The sequence below is a fragment of the Scatophagus argus genome, chromosome 22 (genome assembly GCF_020382885.2).
Source record: "Scatophagus argus isolate fScaArg1 chromosome 22, fScaArg1.pri, whole genome shotgun sequence".
Classification (NCBI taxonomy): domain Eukaryota; kingdom Metazoa; phylum Chordata; class Actinopteri; family Scatophagidae; genus Scatophagus; species Scatophagus argus.
The window spans coordinates 3,293,980-3,321,776 of NC_058514.1; the positions used below are offsets into that span (position 1 = coordinate 3,293,980).

Genomic DNA, 27,797 nt, shown 5'->3' on the forward strand with positions numbered 1-27,797 from the left:
TTCATTGTTGTAAAAATGCTTCATTAACTGAAGATGGTTAATGATACAGCAACTCCATTTGGTTTGTAAATGGTTTTTATTAGCAAAATAAGGGAGATGAGTCTACAAAGATTCTCCATCCGCGGAGAACATACACATACATTGACAGTTGTGGCAGTTTCTTTATATGAACAGATCCAGGACCGCATTTATCACTTGGCAAAGTCGTACTGATCTAAAAATGACAGACCAGGCTCCCTTGACCATCTTAGTTTCCATCACCTGAATGAAAGCCTTCATGGATCCTTGAGCAACACCTCTGACTCTCAAATCATCACTAGACAGGATCCAAGAACTGAGTCTGAACCTTAAAACATTTCAGACTACATCCCCACCTTTACAACCATCTTTTCTGTGGTTCACTTTTTCCACTCCTTCAAAACCAAAACTCTCCTCCAAATACATTAAAATATACATTAAAATGTGCCTAACTCTGGTATTTGTACTTTCAACACTTGAGCGCATTATAAGCTCACTGCCTCAACTAACCATTTTCTGAATGGTTGGGAAAAATGGATATTTTGTACACTGTTTAAAAACCAGAACCCCAGATCTTTGGGGTAAATGTAACAATATACATCTCAGTATTGTACTGCGTGATTGGCCAGTAGGCCTTCCATTGTCATGGCGGGTGGGAGGACGGGTGTAGGGGATTGTGGAGGCTACATGTTGGTCACCATGGAGACCCATGTACCTTTAGACCAGAGAGAAAACTTCCTCCTCCTGATAGCTCAGTGGTGTGCACATAGAAGATTAGCAGGGACACTAACATATGAAAACAGTTTACCTCTTAATGTTTAGAACAATTCAGCAGGCAACAGAACAAGCATTGGGACTACGACCGCAGTAAAAGGCATGCGAAGGCACAAGTACCAACAAACTGGACTCAAAGTTGTACCTCTTTTCTTCCCTTTTGGTTGTAGGGAAGGAAGAAAAGAAGCATTTCCATCAACAGCAAAGTTTTCCTTTTCCAGAGACAGCGGCAGAAGGGACACCAAGAATGTGATCTCCTCCAAAAATTAGAAACAAAATAGGAAGTAAATTTAAAAGAAAAAACAAAAATTAATAAAATGTGCGGAAAAGTTTTGCGGTGACGCTTTTACAATGATACAAACATCTTACACAAATGTCGAAACGCTAGTTCAAAATGTTCCAAGACAAAAACATAAATAAAGCTGTTAAAAGTGGCATATAGTACAGCACTGGTCCTCGACTGATCCTCCCAACTCTTCTCATCTTCCCCACCAAAGATGCACAATAAACTGGCTCCACTGCCTGAGGAAGACACAAGAGGACAGAGAAAAAAACATGAAAGAATTGAGGAAGGAGGATGGACGAGTGTGGGTCCTTCAAAAGAAAGCTTTTGGAGAGCTCCATCGTTTCACCAACATCTAAATGGTGCAGAAAATGTATTTAAGCCTCTGACAGAAGAAGGCACCGATTTCAGTGGAAGTGATTAAATTATTCATTTGATTATGATGGATTACGCTGCATCTTTGTGGTCAGCTCCAGCTATGGCTCCTGCATAATTCTGAATGGTTAAGCTCTGGAAACAAACCATTGAAGCCAATTTGTTAAGCACATTTGGAAGAGAAAAGCCAGAATTCAGGCACACACTTAAACCAGGACCACATGGTTTCCTCAGTAGCTCCCACTGCACCCTGATGCTTTCCCTTCCATCTCTTTTTCCTGGCTCACACATGTGTGAGTCAGGAAAAAAGGGTGCGGACCTTGGCGGGGTTCTCGTTGTTGGATTAAGGAGGGATGGTGATGATGACTTACCAAGAAAAAAGGCTGTCATCTTCATTGTCATTATCCTCAGAAGAGACCACAGTCTTTCAGGTTGTTCTTGATGATGACGTCGGTGACGGCGTCAAAGACAAACTGCACATTCTTGGTGTCTGTGGCGCAGGTGAAGTGGGTGTAAATCTCCTTGGTGTCCTTCCTCTTGTTCAGGTCCTCGAACTGACACTGAATGTAGGCAGCCGCTTCCTCGTACGTGTTGGAGCCTAGAAAAGGACGAGGAGCAGGAATTTAAGAGTCAGGAAGTCACGACACAGGCTGGGCTTCCACTCTGCTTGTACTTGTAAAAGATGGAGGTAATATCTGTGTGACTTCTTGTCCTCATGTGGGTACAGATCAAGGCTGCGTGCTTAAAGGAATAGTTGGACAAGACTTGCTCATTAACACGAAGAAATTGGTCACAAAACCCTCCACAACCTTTAGTGAGCTTTAAAGTTCTGGTAGACAGGATTTGCTAACTTTGGATGGCACCAGGCTGACAGTTTCCCCTTTTCCAGTTGCTAAGCTAAGCTAAGCTAACTGCCTGCTGATTGTAGCCTGTAGTCTGATAATGATGTCAAATAAAGCACGACTATTTCCCAAATTTTTATTAAAATACAGCTTTATAACTGTCCATTTTTAACAGCAGAATGTACGTATTTGACTTCATAAGCAAGTTTTAAAGCAATCCCCATTAGCAGATTTTCATGGCTTATTTGTAAAAATAAATGTTTTTAAATGAAAAGAAGGTAACCAGACCCTTTTCTGCAAAATGATGCCAGTCTTACCAGCGTATTCTGGGTAGCAGATGGTAAGAGGACTCTTCTTGATCTTCTCTTCAAACAGGTCCTTCTTGTTGAGGAAGAGAATGATGGAGGTGTCCGTGAACCACTTGTTGTTACAGATGCTGTCGAACAGCTTCATACTCTCGTGCATTCGGTTCTAAGGGGGCAAAAAAGGGAGGCGATGCTGATCATTTCGCTCTGCTCACTGATCCATAAACTTGGAGAGATGCTGAACGGAAACCTGTCCTTAGACCGAGCACTCACCATCTCCTCGTCCTCAGCCAGCACCAGGTCATAGTCGCTGAGGGCCACGCAGAAGATGATGGCGGTCACACCCTCGAAGCAATGGATCCACTTCTTCCTCTCAGACCTCTGACCGCCAACATCAAACATTCTGGGGGGAGGAAAGAAGTCGAGAATTAAAAATTGTCCTGTTATTGTTTTCTTTCCACTGTAAAACAGGTGTCCTCAGGTGGATCTCATCCAATTATACTGAAGTCTCAAAACAGGTATCTACATATTGTTTTTATTACTAGCTATTCAATCTATCTGGAAGTACTGTGGTTTTAAAGGCACAAGAATGATTTACAAAAAAAAATGATTAATACATTAGTATTCCTCTCTATTCTCTACAGTATGAATTTCAATGATGCTGGCATCAGCTATCAAATGTCTGGTATCATGACATCACGCCTGCTTCCCCCACTTCCTGTTTCTGAGTCACCGCTGATGCTTACACCACCTTCACAGGCTGTGTCACAATTTACAGCTGTACATGTACAAAGGGAATTTCTATGGGAGTGAATGAGTCAGTGACGGGACAGGAAGGGAAGCTAATTAAGCCATCGCGTAAAACACTTTGAGCACAAGCCCAGTTGTTACAGTGAGGAAGTTCTCACTTGAAGTGCAGGTCCTTGAATGTGAAGTGTGTCTCCACAATGCCTGTGGTCTTGACTCGGGTCCTCAGGACATCCTGCTGAGTCGGTATGTAGGTGGCCTGGGATATCCTGTCCAAATCATTCAAGTAGCTGAGAGGAGGACACAAAGAAAAGGAGCAAAAGCAAAGGAGTGAGAATGAGAGCAGGAGGGGAAACAAGTGGGAGAAAATGTGTTAGAGGTATCAAGTGTCAGGATTGCTAATGTCAGTTGAACCAACAAAACCAGGTTGGATTTCATAATTCAAGCTGACAACAAGTCAAACATTTAACTCCTTTGCAAAGCAACATTTTACAAGAAAATGAGCTCAGCAAGTATCAGATGACCACACGATTTGGACAGTGAGGACGATGAGGCAGCATGGAGTCTGGCCTTAGTGTTGCTGTATGCAGCTTTGATATCCGGTGTCATTTTTTTTGGACACATATGCTGGCTTTGCACAGGATGTCACGCATAAAGTGAACCTACAATCTCATTTTATGACCCAAGCTAATAGCTCAAGGTTATTTTTGATAAATTACAAGGGAAAGAGATTAGTGACCTCTCATTGCTAGCAGACAAACACAAGTAATCTCCCTGTCAAACAAGCCTTTTGTTTGTCTTGCAAGGTATTAGGACAAGAAAAAAAAAACACACACACACACACAAAAAGTTTAGCAATGGTGTTTCTTATTCACAAAAAGCCCCTGGACAGCAGGATTAAAGAAAGCAATCAGAAAATGGCCGACAACTGCTCCCTGGGCCTGTGACGTAAACACTGGTGTTCGCTCTGCAGCAGATAAACAAAGCAAATGCTTCCCCCCACTCAACAACACACAGGAGCTGCCTGGTGATGACATCACTTGTTTCAACTGCAAGGGCTCTTTCACAATATATAAAAGATTCAGGCTGTTCGGGGAAAAGCTTTTCTCTGCATTTGTTTTTAAGCATGTGGCAAATGTTCCTGTGCTGAGGCGCAAAAGGTCAAAGTCTTTCCAGCCACTGCTCTTCAGGCTTGGTAGAGAAGGGCAAATATTGACAGTATAAAAGTCCAGACAGATGCACGCTACCGTAGCTTTCTGTTCTCTGAGTGTACTTGAAGGCTGGCGGCTCGTCTTTGTCAAGTTGTGGCTGCAGCTTTCTGTTTGTTTGCAGCTGATTGGCTATAATTTGGGCCTCTGGTCAACCTATGTGGAAGGCTTTGTCATTAACAGCTGTTGACATAAACCGGCGTGTGGAGGACCGATGAAGCTTTTCAGTGGATGACTCACAATTTTGGTGAACCCTGCAACTGTTACCTTGGTTGTTTGTTTGTGTGAGTGTGTGTGTGTGTGTGTGTGTGACTCACTATGCCGCCGAGTCGTTCAGCTGATATTCGCGAGAGCGGCTGAAGCAGGCTTGAACGCCTCCGTCCTTCCACAGCCGCTTGATGACACCGGCCAGCTCTCCTGTCATGAAGCCTTCCTCTGCTGAGCCAGCCAGCACAAACAGCTGCCGTGCATCATCCTGGGAGAGCAGTCACAGGGATGTCAACCTCGCAAATCAGCAGTCAAAGTCATTACACCACCATTAAAGTTAATGTAAATCTGCTACTGAGCTGAAACCCCAGTCACAAGGTTAGAAGGACATTTTAGAGACAGCTGCTGATCAAAATAATTTACTCTCCCATTTCCTTCCCTTTTCTCATCTATACTTGTGTGCAAACAGGGACACTTCTCACAGTAGAATTGCTAAAAAACAATGCATCTAATTTGACTTGTAGACAACCCGAACAGACCTCTGAAATTACAGTCAAAGCAAAGGCTACTTTTCCAAGAGATTTTGCTGACAGACTATTCAAACTTAGTGCCTGCTTGTTTTCCAACACCACAACTCAATTTTGTACTCTAAACCCACCAAATTATACTCCTCTCCCCCTGACACTCACAGCTCTTGCAGCATCGCCAAAGTCGATCTTGAGGCGCCCCATGGCTCTGATGATGGCAATGATGGACTGGATGGTGTTGCTGTAGACCACAGCCTTGTACTGCTTGCACTCCTCTTCTGAGTAGCCCGCCTCGTGGATGATCCTGCAGAAAAACGGGGGTCAAATAAGGTCAGGAGTCAAGCCATTTTCCAGCTTTGCAAAAACTTGCCTGATACGGAGACAAATGACAGCAACCAAACTGTTCTGAAATGCAACCATCAGAGACACAAAACTCATCTTTTCATGACCAACACTCTCCACTGAATCTCCTCGTTTTTAACTTTCTCAGAAATGACTTATTTTCCTGCTCAGCTCTCTTTCGATATCTCTTTTAATACTACGACCTTACATGCTCATCGTATTGTGTGCAGAAATACTGTCAGGCCACAGCGGCTTTGATCTCTGTGCCCCTCATTCCCGGCTGCTTAAGTCAAGGACTCTTTGCACAGCTGTGTGAGTTACTTGGGATAAAAGCCGAATGCATATGAATGTAAAATTATTAACGAACACATTCTGTTTTCTTAACGTTTTACACAATATCCCAACATTTTTTGAGTCAGGGTTGTGTGGTGTATACTGTCCTCAGGTCAGGCAGATACTGTGCCGTGACATCTCACAGCACAACGCTTTCCCAGAGGATTTATGACTGTTCACTGCGAGTGAAATAAGATTTCTCCATGAGCTGTGTTGTCACTGCCCTGCACATCCTTCACAGGTTAAGACCCAAAAGCAATATCACAGCTGTACACCTGCCCGCATCCCACACGTGTATGTCTGCTGTCTGATGAGTGCATCCACGAGGATGTTTATGAAAAATATAATTTACATGCAGGACACACACAGCATGATAAATAGTGTATATTAATGTACTTGACTGAGTTCTCTTCATGATCCATTATGAATGGTACACATGCATCACAGAGCATAATATTACCCATTGTTCTTCTTCTTTCTCACTGAAAGAAGAAGAACAAAAGTTTCGCTTTGATTGTTCAGCATGCAGAATGATAAGATGCAACGGTGGTGAAATGAACTCACTTCATCTGCTTGACAATCGTACTTTTCCCCGATTCACCAGCACCTGGAAAAGAGGCGAAAAAGAGGTTCATTACAGAGCGTGGACATTTCAACCGGTTAATGCTGCCTGCAACAAAACAAATGATTTTTCTTATCCATTTTAACTTAGCTTAAATCAAACAGCTTCCTTCATTTATTTGCATCTTTTTAAGAGCACTTGCATGGCTTTATTCAGTGACCTGATTTGGCCAAAGTGCATCACGAGGAACCATGAAAATGAAACTGAAACCAGAGCACAACCACCTCAGCCGAAGGAGAACTGAGACACGAGAGTGTGAGTGTTCATGTGTGACTTGAGGTCTGCTCATCACTTTAGTGTTTAAGTTAAAAGGAGTCTTCAAACCTCTGGTTCGGCCTCTGCCAACATGAATCCAACACTGCATAAGCCAAGTGTGTGTTTTCATCATCAAAAACTTCACATCATCAGGGCTCTTGGCCTTGACGTGGTGCACAACTGATGCTAAAATGGATTATTATTGACTGTTAAGTGCCAAAGAACATGGTGCCACGTCGCTGAAACAATGCAGTGATGAAAAGAGCGGAGGTGGAGGGGGGGAGATGGGGCGAGCATAAAGGGAATCAGAGTGTCGGCTTTCGCTTTGCGGATCTCTCAAACGTCACAGTGCCATGGCAACAGCTCTTGTTATATCCAGGACATCTACAGTGTGAGGCCACAGTCACCTGAGGAGGCTTTGTGGTTGTGAGGGCGCATGTGTGCGTGTGTGTGTGTGTGTCACACGTTGGCTTCCACCTAAGACCATAATGTATTATGCATCTGCTGCTCTTTTTCTGTACTTGCAGTCCCCATGGCCCAGTCAGTGCCCTTTAATTATTTTTTTTTCTTTTACTAATCAAAGCCAGCTGTGATGTTCTGATAAACCACATTCATTAGAGTCTTGCCCTCTAATGGGTGTGACCATAAACTACTTCAGATCTACTAATGTGCATTCAATGTCCTCACGATACAAATGACCAGTTGTCATTGACGTAGTGCTCCTCTTCCACTAGGGAAGATTTGTCTACCCACTCGAGAGCAGCTATGCCCAGAGTAAACACCGTGAGCTTCTCTCTCAGCTCTAGAAACAACAGAAAAAGGGGAAGTGGAATCACACCATGAAATCTACTGTGATGTGTTGCCTTGTGATGCTGTCAGCGGAGACAAGATGTTTACTCTTGCATAATAAATCATCTGCCTAATCTACTTCTACTTTCCTTGATGTTGCAAAAACATTACATGTTTTTTACAGCAGTTGTACAGCTGTCAGTAACAGTGTTAATTTTAAAAATTTAACACACTGCATCCCGCTGCAGTGTGCACACTATCTGTGTGAATTCCTCCAAACTTTCCCCCAGTAATAACTGCATGCCGATAGTACAGCCCTTGGCACTTCACCTTCAGTATAATTGGATGAGATCCACCTGAGGACACATTATTTTAATTACGTGTCACCACTCGGGTGCTGGAGCGCCCTGGGGGGAGGGGGTGACGGTACAGTGGCGGCTCCCTGTGCTCCGAGGCCAAACACTGGCTGCGTGAATCCTCGTGGGACCAGCACACATAGCCTGCTTCGCTGGGCTCCGCTGGGCTCAGCCGGCCGGTGAGCTGGCACAGTTGCAGCCCTCGGCTTGCCCAAGAGCCGTTTTCATCATGCCAAAGACACTTCACATATCAACGCAGTGGCTCTCAATGTGAGACGCATGAGAATCCACTTCAGACAGGCTATGAGCTCAGACTGAAGTTAAAAGCAGCTGCCTTAAAAAGGAAAATTTCAGCTGACTGCTAGTAATGTGAATTATCTGTGGTTTCTATGACTTTTCCTGACTTTGTTAGCCAGAAGAAAAAGTACTTTACTAACAGGTTTATCGAAGCAGAGAATACAAAGACAACACGTCCAGAGCTGCCGCGATTAGTCAGTCAACAGAAAAATAATAATTGGCAACTTTTCTGATAACTTGTTAACATTTCTAGGCTTTTATCTCGCAAAAATGCCAAACAGTTCCTGATTTTAGATGCTCAGATGTGACAATCTGCTGCTTTTGTCTCTTTCACATCACAGAAAACTGAATATCGATTTAAAACACATTTGAAAATGTCAACTAGGACAAAAAACTAGCCAGGTTAAGTGATTATGAAAATAACTGTTGCAGCTTTCTATTGCACTGAAAATAATTTCCCTAAAGTTCAGGAAAATAACAGGACCATTTAGACTTATGTGTCATGTGCTCATTCTGATGACCTCTGACTGAACAGCTCTTTAAAGTCTGCAGCTGATAAAAGCAGAAGTGATGTGGTGCATCAAACTGGTTGAGAAACACTAAAGACATTGTGATCACAAAGACAGAATAAACGGTGACGGTCAATGAGTCACCGTGTGAGTGTACCGGACTTGTGAAAAAGTTGTGTCAGAGAAATCATCTGCCGCTGCTGTTCATAATACAGAAACCCTCACAGAAAGACAGCAGTAGCTTAGAGAAACTGAAACCTGCAGCACAACTGCTATGATAACTAGTCTGCCCACTAATACAAAGCATTCCAATGGTGAAAACTGGACGAATACCATACATTTAGCACCCAAGTCCCCATTATAATCAGTGAGACGTGAGCTATGTGTTTACGTAAACGACTTGGCTCTGGCCTTTCATCGCCAGTGATATCATTAGGGTGTGGATCTTGTCAGCCTCTAAGCCTGAGGAATACAAAACACAGAGGCTTCCTGATTCTCTCTCTCACACACACACACACACAGACCTTTAAGGGTTACACAGTACCACAGGCCTGACCTATCAGCCCTCATGCAGAGTCATGTTACACACCCACAGCTTTGATACACCCACCCCAGCACAGCCATGGACTAAAACCACTGGAGCAGCTGGTTTCTGTTTCTAGCGGTTCAAACTATTTTAGGAAAATCCCAGCTCACCCTTCCAGTTAAAATGGAGGCTTTTTCTTCCTCTTCTACCCACAGAGAACAGAGCCGTTTCTATCCACCAACCGCAAACACATCTTTCCTCTTGGAGCTCCTGCTGGTTGATCTTCCCCTAAATATGAAGGCGACGAGGACGAAGGACATTTTATAACAACATCAGCACGAAGATGAATGTGATTTAAATGGCTGGCCTTCTCCATCTATAGATAAGCCGTTCGCGGCTGCTAATTAATTGCCTTGGAGAATTTGCAGGGCGCCTGTGCATTCCAACCAAAGTTAAGGAGTAAAACTGTCTCTTTCTAACGCTCCTCATTCACTGTAGTTCAAACCAATGACCAGTGGAATGAAGAAATACTTCTGTGGGCTCACGAGGTTTATAGGGGCCAGGCTGCCAGTCCTACAAGTCTCCTTTTAGTTGAGAAGTCCAAGGACTTGAGTAGGGCTTATGAAGTTTGGCACAATGTGCTAACCACATTAGTGATGCCACATTAGCAGCGTGAGCCTAACGCCATCCATCCCCCCCTTCTCCCTCTCTCTCTGTTTTCCACTCTTACTCCATTACATTCACCCTTCTTCCTCTTTTACAATCTCTTCGTCCCCTACAGTCATTTTTCCTTTATGATTTATTGTTCCTCTCACTCACAATCCAGTTCCTCTTTTTCTCCCCTCTCCTTTCGGTGTGTGTGTGTTGGTGGGGGGGGGGTTTAAGTATGAGTCACTCATGAAGGATTCCAGGAGCCTCCGAGCAGCACTACCCACCAGGGGAAATGACCACGGGGATCGATCTGCCAACAAGCGGTCGATAGCTAAAAGATTGTTTCCCACACACACACTGGCACAGGGCGAACTATCTACAGGGATGTCCAGTGATGCTTCCAGTGATAAAGGAATGTGAACAGTTTAACTAATCTGACTGTCTGTGTTTATTGCCAAGGGCCCCATTTCGACCATAAGATGAGTTACACGTTCAAACTGCACTACATGTTTGGCAAATACTGGTTACGCTGCTTTGAAAAGTATGGAAAACATTAAACAAAGAACAATAGCAAAATTCAGAGAAGCTTGTGTCCCATAATCTGACCTCAACACTTTGCATGTGTGTGTTCGACTAAGGATGGGATAAATGCAGTAGTCAAATTCAGTATGTGTGTACCGATGTCATTATGATGCAGGGGACTAAACACTCTTTGTATTCCATTAAAACCAATCACAATCGTCTTGGGCAGCACGAAGCCCAGGACGCAGCGACGGTATCTTTGCAAAATAGTGCTGTGGGGTGACTTGTTTTATGTGGAACATTTGCACATGGAGAAGTGAACCCTGGCAATAAAATGGCAAAATCCCCACAAAAGAACCAAGGAGGCCTGCATTACTGCAAAATGCAAATCTTCATCAAAACTCGTCATTTTCACGGTGCTGTTTGCAGTTTGCTCGGCAGCGACAAACACTGCACGTTAACACACAGATAGTGGAAGGCGAGGGACTTAGGCAGTCTACTTCCTGTGAGTCAGACTAGACAGACGCTAGCGTTTCCCTTACCATCTGCCTTGTTATTTATGCTATGCTGTGAATCCATACATGTTAAAAACTATTTATGTTCAGCGACATTTACTTTGAAATGTTTGTTTCTGCTCCCTTCTCCTTCCACTCGTCCTCTCTGCTATGTCACCGACAATGTAAATCCTTTAAAACAAATTTTATTGCTATAAGGATCATGCAGCACAATAACTTGACTCTCTCTGTATTATATTGCACTGTCTAGTTAATGTTAAGTGTATTTATTGCACTGCTGTAGTGTCATTGTCAGTAATTAGCCTGTTTGGAAATTAGCCTCATTAAGTGTTACCCTAACTAGCTAGCTTAGCTACACTACACAGACACACACATACACATACACAGCAAAGCAGGGGAGAGACTTGCGAAGTGAAAATAAGCTGACAACAGCTCATTATGTTACTGTAAGTGCAATAAAAGCTTCCCAAGAAGAGTAAATTATGAATGCACTCTGTCTGATACCACATGGAGAGACGTCTACCCTAAACATCCGAAATTCAGGCCCAAATATCTGAAGCTCTCTGATACAGGGGAAACACTGGATTATTAATAAAATCTTCCCACAGTTGCACGACAGCTATAGAAAGAGTAATTAGGTTGAGGAGATTGTAATCTATTTTAACATGTAGATATGAATAGCAGGATAATTGGTTCCTGGAGATGATGGAAATAAAATGAGAGCTAAATGAGAAATATGTTCAGGAGGGAAAAAAAAAAGATCACATTCCCTCTCGCTACAAAAGACACCTGAGTCTGCCTGCACACTCACAGAAACTGCAATCATTTTTCATGCAAATTGAGGATTTTACGTCAGCGTAATGATTTCACGGCACTGACTGGGAGCGCGCACAAGCTCCTGGTTAACATTTAAAGACAGTGCTGGAGAACCAGGTGGTGACCACATGAAGCTGAAGCTCACCAAACCATCGGAGGTCTGCTGTATACACAGATATAATACACATTTGGTCGAGGTCGCCTTCGTGGGATACACAAAAGACTTTTCTTCTCGTAGCTTACAATGCATCCACACAGCACTGCCATCCTTTTCCTTCCAAGCCACATGTTTTTTGACTTTTTATCTTTGCTGACAGGGTGTGTTTTAAGAAAAAAATACTCCAGAATTGCCTGCGACTCAGCAACTGCAAGCAGTATATTTTCACCGACTGTTTATCCACAAGGTAAACAACTCAAACTCCGAACTCATGCACCCCCGTGTTTCTCTGCAGCGGAGCTTTTTCATTTTTAATGCTTCAGTCATTAGCAGAGTTCTCATTTTACGGCCACTCCTCTCCTTTCTCCAGCCTGTCTGTGTGTCACTTCGGGCAGTAACCGGATGAGTCCGTCACGCTGAGTGGATCAGACACACAAATGGCAGAGGAATCGTGCCAAAACAGCCACACGTGGGGAGGGTGGGGGGCGCGTGGGGGTGGGCACACGACCTGGCACGCAACCTTCATGAAGGCTATTCCACAAGAAACAGAGAGTGGTCAAACTAGTGCCGCGAGGTCTGGATCAAGAGCTGATGAGAACTCGTATTCCACCCTACTCTGGCTTAGCAGAAACTTGACCTAACTTGCTTGCTTTCAACCAGCAAGCCCCATCTGGCCTCCAAGCACCTGAGGAATGCGGTCTACCTTTGAGCGAGAAAATATGTGCAATGTTTATTAAAACACAAGCACACTGACACCACATCGAATGTCGTACGTGTGCCAAGAAATGGAGGAAATAAAATAAAGGAAACGTCTTGCTACACTAAGCAAAAAACTGGAGGGAGTGTTTATTCTTCTCTAGCTTACACAAATGTGCCACTAAAAGCTCTTATTGTGTGCACTCTGCCAGGTGTTTACTTCATATCGATACTGCCTTCAGACTTTGTGTCCTGGTAACCCACATACCATGTGTGTGCATGTCAACATTTCCCAAAGCAAGGGCATTGATGGAAAAGTCTTTCACCTGCGGTCTCTATTTACATGGATAACAGTGTTTCCCCACATGTAAGTAATGCCATTACTTTACACACGGCTGGCTCCTAAATGCAAGCAGTTCACATAATTGTGCACGCAGGAGACATGACAAAACACATGGCCTGAATGCACAAAATTACAATAATGCAGTATAAGAGACTTCAGTGTGTGTACCGTGCTCTTCATAATACATTCTTGTGGTTCATCATGTCAGTTTACCAAAATAACAGCCTTCGGTGCACACATGAAGAGAAAACAGTGTGGCACACAAAGGTCACGGCCCACGACTGAAGCCCGTGACGGGGTCGTGAAGGGACTATCCCTGCTTCAGCATCACACCATACTGCTCAGTTATTCAGGTAGATGGACTGCGATTCAGTTTAAATCTACACCATTTTAATCCCATGTTAAGAGGCTTGTAATGAAAATTTTCCTGCTTCATTGTTGAAATTTCCTGAGTTTATTGCACAAGATGATTGGCCTTTTCAGACACCTCCTGTATGGATGTTTTCCTTTATCCTTGAACTTCATGTGAGCAAAAGAAAACTGTACAGGAAAAGTGTAGATAATAAAGATAATAGAGAGAAGCAACAATCCCTTCAGCCCGTCCTGACGGTTGAGCCTTTCAACATTTCAAAATGACTGGACTCAACAAAGTTTTCAGTCACATCCAGTCAGGCCTGGGCCCCCATTGAGCCAGAGGCCTATTTTCACTGCACTGCACTGAACCAGACGAGAGGAAATGTCTCATTGTTGAAAGGATTTAGAGCACAAACGGTCCACAGAGGCGACTGAGTGCAGCTAAAGCATCAAAAGCCCACAACGGAGGGAGGAAGAAAAAAAACTTGCCATGTAGCTTAACGTGGCTACAACATTTAAGCAAACCGGCTGAAACCCTCAATTAAAACGTAAACGGACGCCATGTTTTTGATTTCTCTTTGGCTAGTAACGTTTCGTATTTCGCATTTTATCCCCCCTCCTCCCTGCCGTTTAGAAATAAGGTTTTGGTCGCGTTTCAGGGTTGACAGTTGAGCTGAAGCTAGCAGGGAGAGGAGTGTGCTAGCGATGCGAAATTAAAACTCCGTGACTGACACCAGCTTTGACTGACAATTATTAACCTGACAACGAAAATCAAACAACGCTAATGTGCTTTTTGATGTTAATGTAACACAGCTGTGGGCGAACACACAGGGAAGTTCGTCCACCGACCGAGTCATCATCATCTTCTCCTCCTCCTCCTCCTCCTTCCTTACCGAGAAGCAGCAGCTTGACCTCCCTGGCTGCCTTCTCCCCGTCGTCCCGCAGATTCCTGTCGATCATTTTGCTGCGCTCCACCGCCGCCTTGTCCTCTGTGCTCAGTGTGCATCCCATCCTCGACTGTGTCCTTCAGACCCAGATGGTGTGGAAAAAAATGTCTAAAATACCATATATACCCACATTAAATGGTTAAAACTGCCTTCACCCCGCACACACGCCCTTTTTTTAAATGACAGGCAATCGATCTGTACGGAGGAAGAAAAAAGGGAAGCGATGCGGACTTTTCAAAAAATGGTGCGGCGGTTCTTCGGAAATATTTTCGGTTTAAAATCCTGCTCGTGTTCGACGGAAAGCTATTTTGACAGCGAAACAATTCCTCGGCAATGTCTCTTCCACCAGTTCGCCTCCATTCGTTGCGGCGGCGACTGCCAGTATTGTATGTATAGATACGACTGGGGAAGAGCAGCGAGGCGAGTTCCGCAAGCAACAACAATCGCACTTCCGTCATGACTCTTCACAATAAAGGTGTAATTTCCACAAACTCTAAGAAAAGACAAACGTTCTGCATTATGTTCTGACTTTTTGTTTTACTGACTGTTCTATACTAAACTGGGTAATCAGGTAACCGTGGCTTAACATGGAGCATCAAGGATTGTCATTTCATACCAATTTCATTATATGCACCGATACAATAACAATCAAGACTGTGATACTGTAACCACAGTGTCCTGTGTTTGATTCCGTCAGGGGATCTTTGTTGCGTGTCATTCTCTCTTTCTTTCTATTTGTCATCCATCTGCTGCCTATTGTCAGAAGCCCAAGGTCCTCTGTCAGCTTTTCACAGTGTTGTTTAAAAGGTCCGAACTGTGCTTACAAATGAAAACAAAGGAGCACTTTACTGTCTGTCGTAAAATGTCCTGCCTCTAAAGTATAGATCACCTGGACACGCTGGTATTTTGTAATCAATGAAAATGCTACTGCTGAAGTGCAGGCCTGCATGTTTATATTACATAAGACAGGCATATATCAGGCTATTGTAATAATAATCAAAGAGGCATTGTTATGTTGCTTTCAGTGAATGATTGAGCCTGTTATTTGAGGTTCTTACAGGTCATGAATATGTTTACCTTTTTCCTAATATCAAACATGAAGATGAGCTTCCATTTGGTTGGTGTGAAAACTCAGTTACAATTTGATATTCTGATACCTTTATTTTGAAGATAGACCCCTAAACCGGAAACTTCTTGAGAGCTGGACGCATTTCAAACCCGCACAACCTTAACTTTACGCAGTGCAACACCCCCCCCAAAAAAACCTCATATCATTTTCAGATTATAAACTATAGCTTGTGCGTTTCATTTTGATATACAATAAATATAACACTCATTTACCTTGTAAGTTTCAATAATGAGCTGAACTATAACGAGCTATATTAAAATATATCATATATTCATATATATATATTTACACATTTACAAATACTTCTCTGATCACATTACATTACCTGTTTAGGCTGCACAGTAACTGTGTAGGCTACACTTCCAGCATGTATTGTTCCCATGGGAACCAAACCTCTAACTGAGGCAGTCAGCTGTACATAACCATTGTTTGTGGTTTAAATAATTTAGCCTGTCAGACAAAGTCATGTGTGAGTCTTCAAAGTCAGCAGCCAGTTTAAAGGTTGTTGGCGTTCACTTTAAAATTTTCCACACAAGTCCCTCCGGTGTGAACTTCCCTGCCTTTCCATGTAATTTTCATTTCAAATGTGGCTTTTTGGGAGTAGGACATGCAAATTTGTGGTGCTGACCTTTCTATTCTTATCCTAAACTGGCCGGAGGTTTCCTTATTTTTCATCCAGGCCATCTCCAGGCTTGAGACAGAAAGAGCCAGAGTGCGTATACCGAAGGCAAAAAAGGTTATGTCATGTTGTCCGACACAGAAAACACCACAGACATGGAGTGTGTTCATGTTATTTTTTTTGAAAAGGACAGTGTTCCTATTATGAACAATGCTTATGTATATTTCTACTTCTATCAGGAGTCAGAAAATAACTTCCCAGATTGTACTTGATCATCATTCCACAAACAACAACAACAACAACAAAAAATAAATAAAAAAATCAGCTTTGTTAAGCACACATTTATCCTGAAGGAGCAGAGATACGGGAATTAGTTTCATTTACCAAAATCAAACTTACTAAATCTATTAAAAACCACACTAGAAATGACAATAAAACATTTTTAAACCCTGAAATAATCATGAGAAATTGATTAATTGTTTCCAAAGAAGCTGTCACATGTCTGTTTCTTTCACGTGATTGGACAGGACAGTTACTAAACACAGCATTTACGCCTCTTTCGTCTTTGACCAGTGGACTGATCTTTCTGTCGAGGCACAGCAGAGACGGGTGTTACTGCAGCTTGGGAATATTTTCAGTGCTCTCTTTTCCAAATGTTGCTTGCTGTTTTGTTGCAGTCGCTACAAGAAGTGCATTGCCACACTCCAAACATATAGTAGGTCAAATAGGCCCTTATATCTTTTAAAGAAATGGAGGAGACTAAATGGACTCAGCCAAAAAGATTTGCTTTGGTGGTCAAGTGCAACGCAATCCAAAACAATGTTTTAGACATAAAAAAACCACAAAACAAAACAGACTCACATAAACATTATCACTGATGATGTGTTTCAGTTCAGATGTCGTTGCTGTTGGAGTTGTACTTTCAGGATCAAAAGTCAAATCCGTCAGGTGAGACTCAACCTGTTTTGACGAGAGTGTTTGGACAGGAAGAGACTGGCCAGGCCGTGAGCTGTGAGGGAATGGTGGTGCTGCCCTCCAGTGGTGATGATGCGCAACTTTGCTGTGCTGTAAATACTGTAAAGCAGTATTCTGTATATGAGCAGGGAATGCTACATGACCAGCCCTGCAGCACAGCACCATACACTGCTGTAAGAGACACTCCACCAGTTCACTTGTCTCAGGGAGTGCAGCGCAGACTGTGATTTGGGAAGCATTTTCTGAGGCAAAAAAAGAAAAGAAAATGATGTCATAATGATGTCATCAGACTCACAATGGTTTGGGACTGATATTTAGAACAAAAAGCCTGCATTACAAACTGGGGAGGTGGAGAAAAATGACGAATAATGTTGGGAAATCCTTTTCATATTTTTTGATTCTGGTTCGTCACTTTCAAATCTCAAATCGATTAATGATTGATGACTGTGTCCTTCAGTCAATGTGTGCACAACTGGTTTTGTACTGCCGCTGATTTGGTTTCCAAAACCCCATGCAGCTCGGACCTCATTTGGATCATAATAAGGAATCAAGATAAGTATATCGTTGAGAGAGATAAAGGGCAATTCTTTTTAATATCCCCCATGAAATCACACAACCACAAATACAGATAAGCTTTCTTTTTAACTGTCTCGGCACAATGAGAATATACTACATAACTGATACGTTCCACTCCTTTTCTGTTTCTGCTAATCTCGTAGCTGGGATGTGCAGACACTGGAGAGGACAAGTGAGATAAACAGATAGAGAAGGATAGATAAGAAACAGAACAGCAAAGAATATGATCAGAATGAAATATCTGCCAAGGCTGTCTTTCACGTCACTGGGTGTCATGAACTGCTCTCTGACATCCTGACAAATCTTCATAAACCAAGATTCAAGTCTATGGCAAGTACAGATGGTTTTATCTCACAACTACTAAGTATTAGAATTCAGCAAAAAAACACTTTATGCACTACCACTCCTATTCACCAACTCCTGCATGCCAATGTCCCTTCCAACCTTTCTCCTCAGCCTGCTGTAGCCATTATTTCCTGGTCAGATAAGGCACACTAATTATCCGGAGGGGGACATCTCTCAGCTGAACCTTAAACCTACCTTGCTATTATACAACTTCATTTATAGGAGGTCCCTGGACTCCTCCTTGACGTGTCTGTACCTTTACCTGGCCTCAGCTACTCTGTCAGCTCCTCTGATGGTACAGCCTGCCTGTGCTGCTGCCGCTGCTGGGACACAAACACAGACAAGCTGCGAGTACTAGCACACGCCACAAACACAGAGACAGAAGGAGATCAGGCTGCCAGGCAGGCAGAAGGACAGTCGGACTGAGGGAAACGCACACCACCATGGGATGCTGCAGCAGAAGGTGCGGGCTGATAGCCGGAGCTGTGTTTGGGGCGGTGGTAGCCACCGTGGGAGTCATCCTTATCCCAGTGGGGAACAGCATCATTAAGAAGACAGTGGAGAAGGTATGTGCTCGGTTTCACCCTTGAGGTGGAGCAAAGAGAGTGACAGAGGGTGTGAATGTGTGTGTGTGTGAGTGTGTGTACACTGAGATCAAGGTGAATCAGGAGAGACAAGATGCATGCATTCTAGAAAGCTGCTTTATCTGGTAACCAAGAAGCTGTGCAGAAAGCAAAGAGTGTCTTGTGTTTGAGCAGCGTCTGTATGCAAAAATGTGAACCGTTCAGACCTTTTTAAGAACACAGCATCCATTTCACTGTATCAGTGGGGTGGCTGGCCTGCTGGCAGTCTTGAGGCATGTTAAAAATAGACTGTCTGTGTGTCTGCGGGGTTTAGGAAGCCGTCATTGAGCCTGGAACGACAGCTTATGACAACTGGGTGTCCGCAGGAGCGGCGGTGTACAGACAGTTCTGGTTCTTTGACGTGGCAAACCCGATGGAGGTTTTGCAGCATGGCGCAATTCCAATGGTATTAGAAAAAGGACCTTACACGTATAGGTAAGGTTGATTTGTTCACCTCTTTTCTATCATTTTGATGGCTGGCTTAAGATTTTGAAACCCACAGAGGGCAGAAACAAAAGTGTTCATTACATTAATCTGATGTCATGTGATCTTCGAATGAGATTAAGTTTTGACAGTAAGAAACCAAAGAAAGACTTTCTCCCCCTTCAGGACAAGATATCTTCCCAAAGAGAACATCACATTCCACGCTGATCAAACTGTCTCCTTCCTGGTGCCCCTGGGCGCCATCTTTGAGCCATCCATGTCAGTGGGATCAGAGGAAGACGAGGTCACCTCCCTCAACCTGGCTGTGGCTGTGAGTGTCACCCCACTGCAGTGCGGTGATTCCCGATTTGAATGGTTACTGTGGTGATGCCTGATGACCGTCTATGATAAAACATTTCAGAAGCAAAGATTAGATAGTAATTGATGCAACAGAAGTACAGCAGATTTTTTTCTTGCGTCCGATGCCATTCATCATCTGGGACCCGTCGGATTTATCTTGTGGCCCGACTGTCAGGTTGGATACCAGTGTACTGTATCGTGAAGACTAGTTTCATGAAGAGGTATCAAACTAAAAATAAAAAGTTTTGTTGGGGCAAGTTAAAGGAGACAACCCACCCCCCCCCCCCCCCCCCCCCAAAATTTAAAATACATATTGTTCCTCTTACCTGCAGTGCTGTTTATCCATCTACATTGTTTTGGTGTGAGTTGCAGAGTTTCTGAGATATCAGCTGTAGAGATGTCTGCCTTCTCTTGAGAATAATGTAATGTGGGTTGTTTTGCTTTGATGATGATTTTTATTCCTGAAGCAAACCAAGCAGTTTTTTTGTGCCTAAGCCTGCAACCATTCCACAGCGTTAATCACAGTCCAAAAGTCATATCATGTCATGAATGTTGCACATTTGTTATTGCTAACTTGATGAAAAAGTGACGCTGGAGGGGTAAGAAGAGCGCCAGGTGCTGTATTTGAGTAAATGGCAGTGAGAACATGTTGGTATACTCCTTCATTTCAAACTTTGATAAGGCTCAAATGATTAGCGTGTAAAAGCATTTTGTTTTGTCTGTAAGTAATTACGTTGTTAGCGGTCATAAAAGAGGCTTATTTTCGGGCTTATCTCTGCTGTACACAGCAGTTTTCCGTGCCAATATGAAGTAATACGACTGCCTTTTACAACTGACACCGTCACTGAAGAAATTTATGCTGAGATTTTCCTAAATATAAAGATAAATGTTTCTGATTTTTGTTTTAGGGTGGCTATACAGTATTTCAGGATCATCATATTTTGGAGATGCTAATACAATTAAGCAAGTCCTCCCTGTTCCAGCGGCGTACAGTCAAGGAACTGCTGTGGGGTTACACAGACCCCCTACTGAAAATACCAATGGGCCTATTTGTACCTGTGAGTAAAGTGACATCATGGCACATACAGTACCACATAATATACCTAGCAGAGATGATTTATCCATTTAAATGGTTAAATGACAAGGTTTTGTTGATTTATGAAATGAAATGTATTTTCTCTAGTACAATGGTACCTATGATGGCAGCTACACTGTCAACAGTGGAAAGGAGGACATCTCAAAGGTGGGAAAAATTGAGAAGTGGAAGGGAGAAAGGTGAGTAAAGAGTGGACTTTTAATCAGTCTCTATGGATTTTGACAGTTAAAAGTTTTGTTTTGGTTTTTAACTGTGAAATTTTAGGTTGTTAAAATCAGGTTTTAAGGATTTTTCTTTTAAAAAAAGTGAGAATTGCATATTTTGAAAATCAAGTCGTGCATACCTGACAAGTTTATTCTGTGCCTGATAGGACTTTACCTTTCTGGAACAACACGTACTGTGACATGCTCAATGGGACAGGTGTGGCTCCTGCAGCAATGCACATAACTTTTTGGGTTTTTTTTCCCCAAATCATCGTCTTTTAATGCACTTTTTCAGCTCTAAGCGCACTTGAGTCACCTTTCACACCCGATTTCTTCTCCCTCCCTCTTTCAGATGCTTCATCGTTCCGTCCCTTTGTGGACAAGAGCAAGGATCTCTATTTCTTCTCATCAGATATCTGCAGGTGATGAACAGCGTCAGTTTATGGGAGCATTTTCATTTGGTTTAGTCTGACTGCGTTTTGCCAACATTAAGTGGGCCATTAAGTGTCAACGGCGGGAAATTTAAAATCTCAATTTAAGAAGTGCAACCATGGACTCTCCTCAATAACCACTAGAGGTCAGAGCTTTCCAATACCAAAATTATAAGCTCATACTAGAATTGAGTTCCTTGGTTAAGTCAAAGACAACTGGGCACACAAGGGGGCATTTGCTGGAAGACTTTTGAACTGATCTCTGTGTGGTTTTGACTTCAGATCTGTGTCAGCTGGCTTTGAGGAGAGCCTAGATCTGAAAGGGATTGAAGTATACCGCTACACCTTGCAGCCAAACATCCTGGCCGCACCTTCTGTCAACCCAGACAACCAGTGTTACTGCACAGATCCGGTGGTCACCAAGAACTGCACCATGGCTGGAGTACTGGACATCAGCACCTGTACAGGAAGTCAGTGTGCATTTGTTGTGTAGAACCAATAGGAAGTGAGGGCATCCACTTCCTTCTGTCATTCTGCTCAGCCACTTGGCAAGTTTAAATTGTCCTGTCTCCCCTTCTTCTAAACAGATAAACCCATCTACATCTCTCTGCCCCACTTCCTGTATGGCAATGCCGAACTGCATGAGAATGTGCAGGGCCTCCATCCCAACGAGGAGCATCATTTCACCTACCTGGATGTGGAACCTGTAAGAACTTTTGAAATTTCTCTCTATGATTTCTGGCTTTGAGGAATTGCAACTCTGATGCTCTTTTGTATTTGTTTATTTATTTTTTGTGGTATTTTTCCATCAGACAACTGGGTTCACCTTGAGGTTTGCCAAGAGAATTCAAGTGAATATGATGTATGGACCATCACAGATCATCACGTAAGTTGGACGTTTGGGGAAATGTGTCACCACTCATGTCTACACGGTACATGTAAAGCTACAGCCAGCTGCTGGTTAGCTGATCTTAGCTTAGCATTATATAAAACTTAAAAGGGGAGAAACAGCTGACTTGGCTCTCCTCAGAGGCAATGTAATCTGCTATCACAAACACAAACAAAGATCTTGTTTCTTTAGTTTGTACAACAACTGTTGAGAAATGGCAGATTGTAGTTTTCTTTTATTTATTATTTTATTATTATTAAACTATTTTGTCAGCTTCATGTGGACTGCAAGGCTAACTGCTAAGCTTACCTGCTGCTGGTTGTAGCTTAACGTACAGAATGAACTGAATGGCAAGTAATGAACTCTTTCACTGCAGGGTGTTAAAGAAAGTCAAGGATTATACCATATTCCCCATTGTTTGGATGAATGAGGTAAGATGAAAAAGGAGCCATGCAGCTCTGACGTCTATAGTCTGCTAGCTTGGGAATCCCTGTAATCGATCACTACTTCTTTTTCTATCTTCATCTATGTAAACAGACGGCTGCACTGGATGATGAAACGGCAGACATGTTTAAGAAGGAGCTCTTCTCCCGCATGGATATGTTGAAGACAATTCAGTGGACACTGCTGGGCATAGGTCTGGCCATCTTCATCCCGTGTCTCATTAGCTGCTTGGTGTGCAGGAATTCTCAGCGCTCTCAACAAAAGTATGGGTGAAGTGAATCATGTCGAAGAGTCTGCTGTGTGTGAATCGCAGGGCATAGTGTATTTAAGCTGCTATGGGACATCAAACCAATTTCATATAGACTTGCACTTTTTTGTAATTTCAGTGTTATTTATAATATCGTACCTCCTTTGATATGGGGGGAAATACTGTGATTTTGTAAAGCTCAAGAGCTGAATTACTTTGCCAAGTATCGATTTAATTGCAATCACCCTAACTTTAACTCGGTCAGGGATTTCTCGAGGGAGCGCAAATGGAGACTCCTCTTAACTGTCAGGCTATCAATCCGCACTGAGCAGAAATGACTTTGCTTGACATCCTATAAAATAAAATGTACATGAATCTAATAACTTATCGTATCTTTTGCTGAACTGTGTTGAGAACAAATACAAAAGCTGAAAAGGAGATTTTCATTTGGTGTCTTAATTCTTGCATTAGGTTGTTCAAAACCGGCTAGCGTTCCCGTCCGTAGTTTGTTGCGCTGCTGGAACAAACCTCCGCATTGTGCACACTGCAGCAAAATGATTTGCTTTCCTCTTTGCATTGAGTGGCCCATAAATCAAAAAGAGTAGTAAAAATGAACTTGGGTATGATATTGCTGTGGTTATGAATGGTTTGCTTGGTGAGAAAGCAGGATTTATGCCCAGCAGGAAGCCTCTCTTCGATTTTATGGGTTTTAAATGACTCTCGGCAGCCCCCTGAGTGTCTTTTATTTTACTATTTGGCCTGAATTTAACATGTCACACATATAAGGGGGTTCTTCACTGTGATTAAAGCAAGCAAGTCTTACACATTTTCCTTGAGATGGCGCAATTTGGAAACTTGGGGTATCTCAGGTACCACCAGCCTTTGAAATTCAGGACGGAAGTTTGAAAAGCTGGACTTTCTTAAGCATCTGCTGTCAAAATTCACACACTGTGATAATCTTCTGAGAAATAGTTTTGGAAAATACGCTCATTCACTTGATTTGTCACAAGCCAGATGAGGAGATCAATATCACTCCTTATGGTAAAAAGGAAGCTACGGTCATTAGCATGTTAGCTAAGCAAAAAGATGTGGAAACATAACCCTCAATAAAACCAAAACTAGTTTTTCTAGATATTGTGTGACTGTTCCTTTAAAGCAGTATCATAGGACTTCATATAGTAGGATGACAAAACCCACCATGGAATCTATTAAGCAGAAAAATACGCGATGTTTCTGTAAAATCGAGATTCATCTGAACAGATTTATTCAGGCTATCAAGACATTAATAAATAGAAATACATATGTTTCATAACACTGAAATCACACAGAGCTGAAGCTGACATGATGCTGGTCGCACACTTTGATTAAACGTGGAGCAGAGATCTGTAGGAGGGATGGTACTGCTGTCCTTTCTCAAAATGAAAACAATGCTGCATATCTCTGCAATTTGCAGATACAGTCACAGCTGGTGAAACGTGTCGAAATTATGTACACAATGAAAATGTATTTTAAATTAAAAGGATGAAACAAATAAAGAAACAACAACACCCTGTACAGAAGCAACAAATAATCTCTATCTACATTAACTACGCTCCTGAAACAAAAGTCTATTCACATATCAAATGGGCTATCTCACAAACTATCTCACTGACGATTACTGAATTACAAATACGTCCACTTTGCTGCAGACAAGCTGGAAAACTTTGATCCAAAGAAGGATATTGTCATGTTTCAGCACCCACTGTACCTCACGATGTAAACTCGAAATTTCCAAGCTTTACAATGACTAAAATGTGCGTATCCGCTAGTTTGGTTTCCCAAATCTAATCCAGGCAAGAATTAAGAGACCTCTATGTTACTCATGAATTTCTATAATCATGCTTCTGTGCTAGAAATGAGAGAAATGTGACATAATACTACAGCAGCGGCTGAATTACAGCGATGCACATTCTCTTAACGTGTACGTCCGAGTAATGGGAATAAATATGGGAGAGATCAGGGAAGATGTTTGCAACAGCTCACACAGACGTTCAGTTTCAGTTCGGTGTCTTACTGCTATAGCTGCTCGGGCAGCTTGGTGTCAAGTTTGGCCTTTGAACTAATCCATTTGTGACTCACACTTGGGGACCACTTGCTGTCTGTATGGACAGAGCTCAGCCTGTGAGGAGAAAAAGTGGACGTTTTATTACCCTACATGTCATTTCACCGAGCAAAGACAATTGTGTTAGTTTGAAGTAAATACAGACAAGTAGAACCTAATAAAATACGAGTGTAATACTTCGAGGGGGCACCCACTGTCAAACATGCATCTGTCTCCTTTTTTGTCCCTTTTCATTCTCCTCTTCGAGAACAAACCCTTTGTGAGCTGACATCGAGCCGGTCCAATTTCCCCCTAATATCTAAAATATGATAAGATCATAGCTGCATCTCGTGCTTATTATCATAACCGACATCAGCTGAGACCACAGTGTATTAGTGGCACTCGTAACAGGGCCACGTCAGTTTGTGGTGAGCGGCTTGCGGGTGCCTGTGAGTGTGCACGTTTGTGTATGCCACAGCCATCTGGTCACATAGCCTCATGCAAGAAATCGAGATATTGCCGAAAAACAACCTCCCGCTCCCACCTCCTCGTTTTACTGTACGTCCACGGTGCAGTTCTGCAGTTTGAGATGAGAGTTGGAGAAATGAGGATCTGGATTTAGAGAGAGGAAGGCGTGCATGTCAGTCACTGCAGCAGCCAGCGCCCTGCGTCAGACCTCTGGGAGGTGATTGCGGCGGTTGCGGCTCTTCCTCCGGTCCAGCAGGGGCTTCAGTTTGGCCAGGTCCCCCCTGAGAGGTCCAGGTGGCTGAGCCTGCTGCTGCTGCTGCTGCTGCTGCCTCTGCTGGAGGTTCTGCAGCTCCTTCCTCTCCTTGCAGTACTGTTGAACAGCCAGGCTCTCTGCTGGACTGAAGGCTGCCAACAGGACCTTGGGGTGCAACGAGCTGGCCCAGGCCCACGGCGACTGCTGCTTGTCTGTCAGCACGCTCACCATGGCCTCGCTCAGCACTCGCAGGCGGATCTTGGCGACGGTGCGTTTGAAGCTGTTCTCGGTGGTCAGGCAGTAGTAAAGCCCCTGGTCAGACAGCTGGACGGAGCGGATGAGGAGGCCGTGCTCCGTGGAGAGGATGCGGTCGCTCAGCTTCACCTGGTGGTTGGCACATTTAGGTTGGTGTCATAACTCCAGACTCAGTGATTTGATGAAAACTATGTGCATTATACTATCACATTTCAGCTTTCAACCTGTAACATCTATGAGAGATTTTTGTCATTTCTGTCCAAATGAGGGAAAACTGGTGCTCACCCCTCTGGTGTAGTTACACTTGATGGAGAGTTTCCTTAGTATTACAGTTAAGAACTGGTAATCTTTTCTTCCTTCCTATAGTGACTTGAGAGCATCGGTTTTACATGAAATGATTCAACAAAATCCTGAAATAATCTGGAGGAGAGATGATCAAAACTGAGAATGGCTGTGATTAATTTTTCTAAAATGCTTATAAAAATCCAACATGGATTATTTCATTATACTTTTATTTCCTTTGTTGTATTTGGGACAACGTTTAAGTTATTACTGCACTGTTTTCATTTGATGTATTTCATTCAGTTTTTATTCTGGTTATTATTACTTATAGTTTTGAATGTCATTCTGATGCTTTTCTTTGCTATTGTAAAGTGCTTTGAATTGCTTCTGATGTTTGAATGTGCTATATAAGTAAAACCAGCTGGCCTTTATTTCCATTTCTCTGGTAGATTACAGAGGCTTAAGAGATAAATTCTCTGAGGATATTTTACGTACTGAAAGATCAAAACAAAATTACCGAAAGAAGTTGATTTGGCAGTGAAAGTGGAGGTGCTGGGAGAAGCTGAATTGTGTTCATCTTCATCGATTTAAAATAACAAGATTAAATTTGTGCTTAATGCAACACTGTTTGTTCCTTTTCCACTGACTACTTAAAAATCAGCCAGGCCTCACTTTGGAAAAGACTCCAATGATTACACACCATGAAACTAAAGTCATTTATTTTATGGCCAAATTCTGTTCTCGTGGGGAAATGACTATAAAATGGTCGCCGGTCTGAGTCTGCCCTTCAGAGGCAAATGCCAGATCCATCAAAGGTGTGTCTTTATTAAGCAGGAGCTCGCTTGCTCAGCTTTATTTAACCTGTCATAGCCTTTAAAAGGGTTCAAGGGATGTCAAATATTTGTAAAATGTTTCCCCTGCTGATAATCCAGTCTTAGCTCAAAGGTCTATATCATGTTTGATTTGTATCATTGCTCATCAGGATGCTCCGCTGCCAGTAAGTGTTCACTGTGTCAGTCCTCAGGCGACACACGTCCTCAACAAGGATGTGAGCTCATCTGATCACATGACATGTTTAATGTTTGGTGTAATATTTTACTGTGTGACCAAAGCATAGCAGCTCCTTATAAATCAGAAAAAGGACATTTGATTGGTTAGCTCCCCAAAGCATTTTCACTGTGTCCCCACAGCTCGTTAAATATGAGCAAGTGTGGGCTGTGATGGTGACCTTTGACCTCCGTAAATGTCAAATCAAACTGACCTCTTTCCTCCTGTCGTTGTCCCTCTGAATAAGCCAGCGAATCGAGGCCTGGGGAGATTTGGGAAAACACTCCAGGAAAGTGGTGTTGTTCTTCACGCCATACTGCGTCATCTCCACTGCGTTTCTGTAGGCTGTCACACAAACACACGCACACACACGTACACACACACACACACACACACATCAGACGTCACTTGGTGACAGACACAAACCCCACAGATGGACTCAAATCTGTCTGAGGTCCCCACAGTGAGACTGAAATGTTGACACGCGGCTCAGTCCGACACCTGCAGCACAACCAGACTCCACCCAGCCTTCTTCTGTTTCTACAGACTAACAAAACAACCTCCAATGAGGCGGACCAACTCAGTTTCGTCTCTTTTACTGTGTCGTTTTCGTTGCAGCTAAACGGTTCATCGCTCAGCTGGATGCATGAAGGGTTTGTGACTAATTAGTGGTAATGGCCATATGGTTGGTTCCCCCAAGCTTGTGTTCATTCAGAGACCTGAACTGGGAATGGAG

The 27,797-nt window shown here is 43.0% G+C and overlaps 3 protein-coding genes across 5 annotated transcripts in view; 1 reads left to right on the forward strand and 2 right to left on the reverse strand.

The window, feature by feature from the left end:
* Positions 1 to 57: 57 nt before the first annotated feature.
* On the reverse strand, positions 58 to 14,730 carry gnai1 (guanine nucleotide binding protein (G protein), alpha inhibiting activity polypeptide 1). 2 transcript variants are annotated; one of them, XM_046378466.1, is made up of 9 exons: positions 14,263 to 14,729; positions 6,526 to 6,568; positions 5,449 to 5,590; positions 4,870 to 5,027; positions 3,506 to 3,634; positions 2,871 to 3,000; positions 2,610 to 2,763; positions 1,822 to 2,048; positions 58 to 1,314 (listed from the first exon to the last, which is right to left on the reverse strand). In XM_046378466.1, the coding sequence occupies exons 1-8, from the start codon at positions 14,378 to 14,380 to the stop codon at positions 1,858 to 1,860; spliced, it is 1,065 nt and encodes a 354-aa protein (XP_046234422.1). In that variant the 5' UTR covers positions 14,381 to 14,729; the 3' UTR covers positions 58 to 1,314; positions 1,822 to 1,857. The 2 variants fall into 2 exon arrangements, 1 of the variants encoding a protein (XP_046234422.1); XR_006842140.1 differs by having other exon boundaries at positions 1,266 to 1,585; positions 1,770 to 2,048; positions 14,263 to 14,730.
* Positions 12,915 to 23,803, forward strand: cd36 (CD36 molecule (thrombospondin receptor)). Its single transcript, XM_046378465.1, has 13 exons — positions 12,915 to 13,039; positions 18,183 to 18,526; positions 18,858 to 19,018; positions 19,193 to 19,337; positions 20,275 to 20,424; positions 20,550 to 20,641; positions 20,833 to 20,882; positions 21,018 to 21,087; positions 21,379 to 21,566; positions 21,684 to 21,802; positions 21,909 to 21,982; positions 22,362 to 22,416; positions 22,523 to 23,803. The coding sequence occupies exons 2-13, from the start codon at positions 18,404 to 18,406 to the stop codon at positions 22,700 to 22,702; spliced, it is 1,407 nt and encodes a 468-aa protein (XP_046234421.1). The 5' UTR covers positions 12,915 to 13,039; positions 18,183 to 18,403; the 3' UTR covers positions 22,703 to 23,803.
* Positions 23,804 to 23,917: 114 nt separating this feature from the next.
* Positions 23,918 to 27,797, reverse strand: part of sema3c (sema domain, immunoglobulin domain (Ig), short basic domain, secreted, (semaphorin) 3C) — a 33,443-nt gene continuing 29,563 nt past the window's right edge. For both annotated transcript variants that reach the window (XM_046378464.1, XM_046378463.1), the window contains exons 17-18: positions 27,276 to 27,406; positions 23,918 to 25,861 (exon numbers count right to left, since the gene is read on the reverse strand). In XM_046378464.1, the coding sequence (XP_046234420.1) occupies positions 25,427 to 25,861; positions 27,276 to 27,406 (566 nt within the window). In that variant the 3' untranslated portion in view covers positions 23,918 to 25,426. The remainder of the gene's footprint in view (positions 25,862 to 27,275; positions 27,407 to 27,797) is intronic.

Bases quoted from the DNA above. Each gene is read 5' to 3' on its own strand.
- gnai1 (XM_046378466.1), bottom strand. From the start codon at position 14,380: ATGGGATGCACACTGAGCACAGAGGACAAGGCGGCGGTGGAGCGCAGC. The intron at 2,764-2,870 runs GTGAGTGCTCGG...TTGCCCCCTTAG, and splicing joins TGGCTGAGGACGAGGAGATG to AACCGAATGCACGAGAGTAT. The intron at 2,049-2,609 runs GTAAGACTGGCA...GTCCTTTTCTAG, and splicing joins CTGCTACCCAGAATACGCTG to GCTCCAACACGTACGAGGAA.
- cd36 (XM_046378465.1), top strand. From the start codon at position 18,404: ATGGGATGCTGCAGCAGAAGGTGCGGGCTGATAGCCGGAGCTGTGTTT. The intron at 19,019-19,192 runs GTAAGGTTGATT...CTCCCCCTTCAG, and splicing joins AAAGGACCTTACACGTATAG to GACAAGATATCTTCCCAAAG. The intron at 20,883-21,017 runs GTGTGGCTCCTG...TCCCTCTTTCAG, and splicing joins TGACATGCTCAATGGGACAG to ATGCTTCATCGTTCCGTCCC.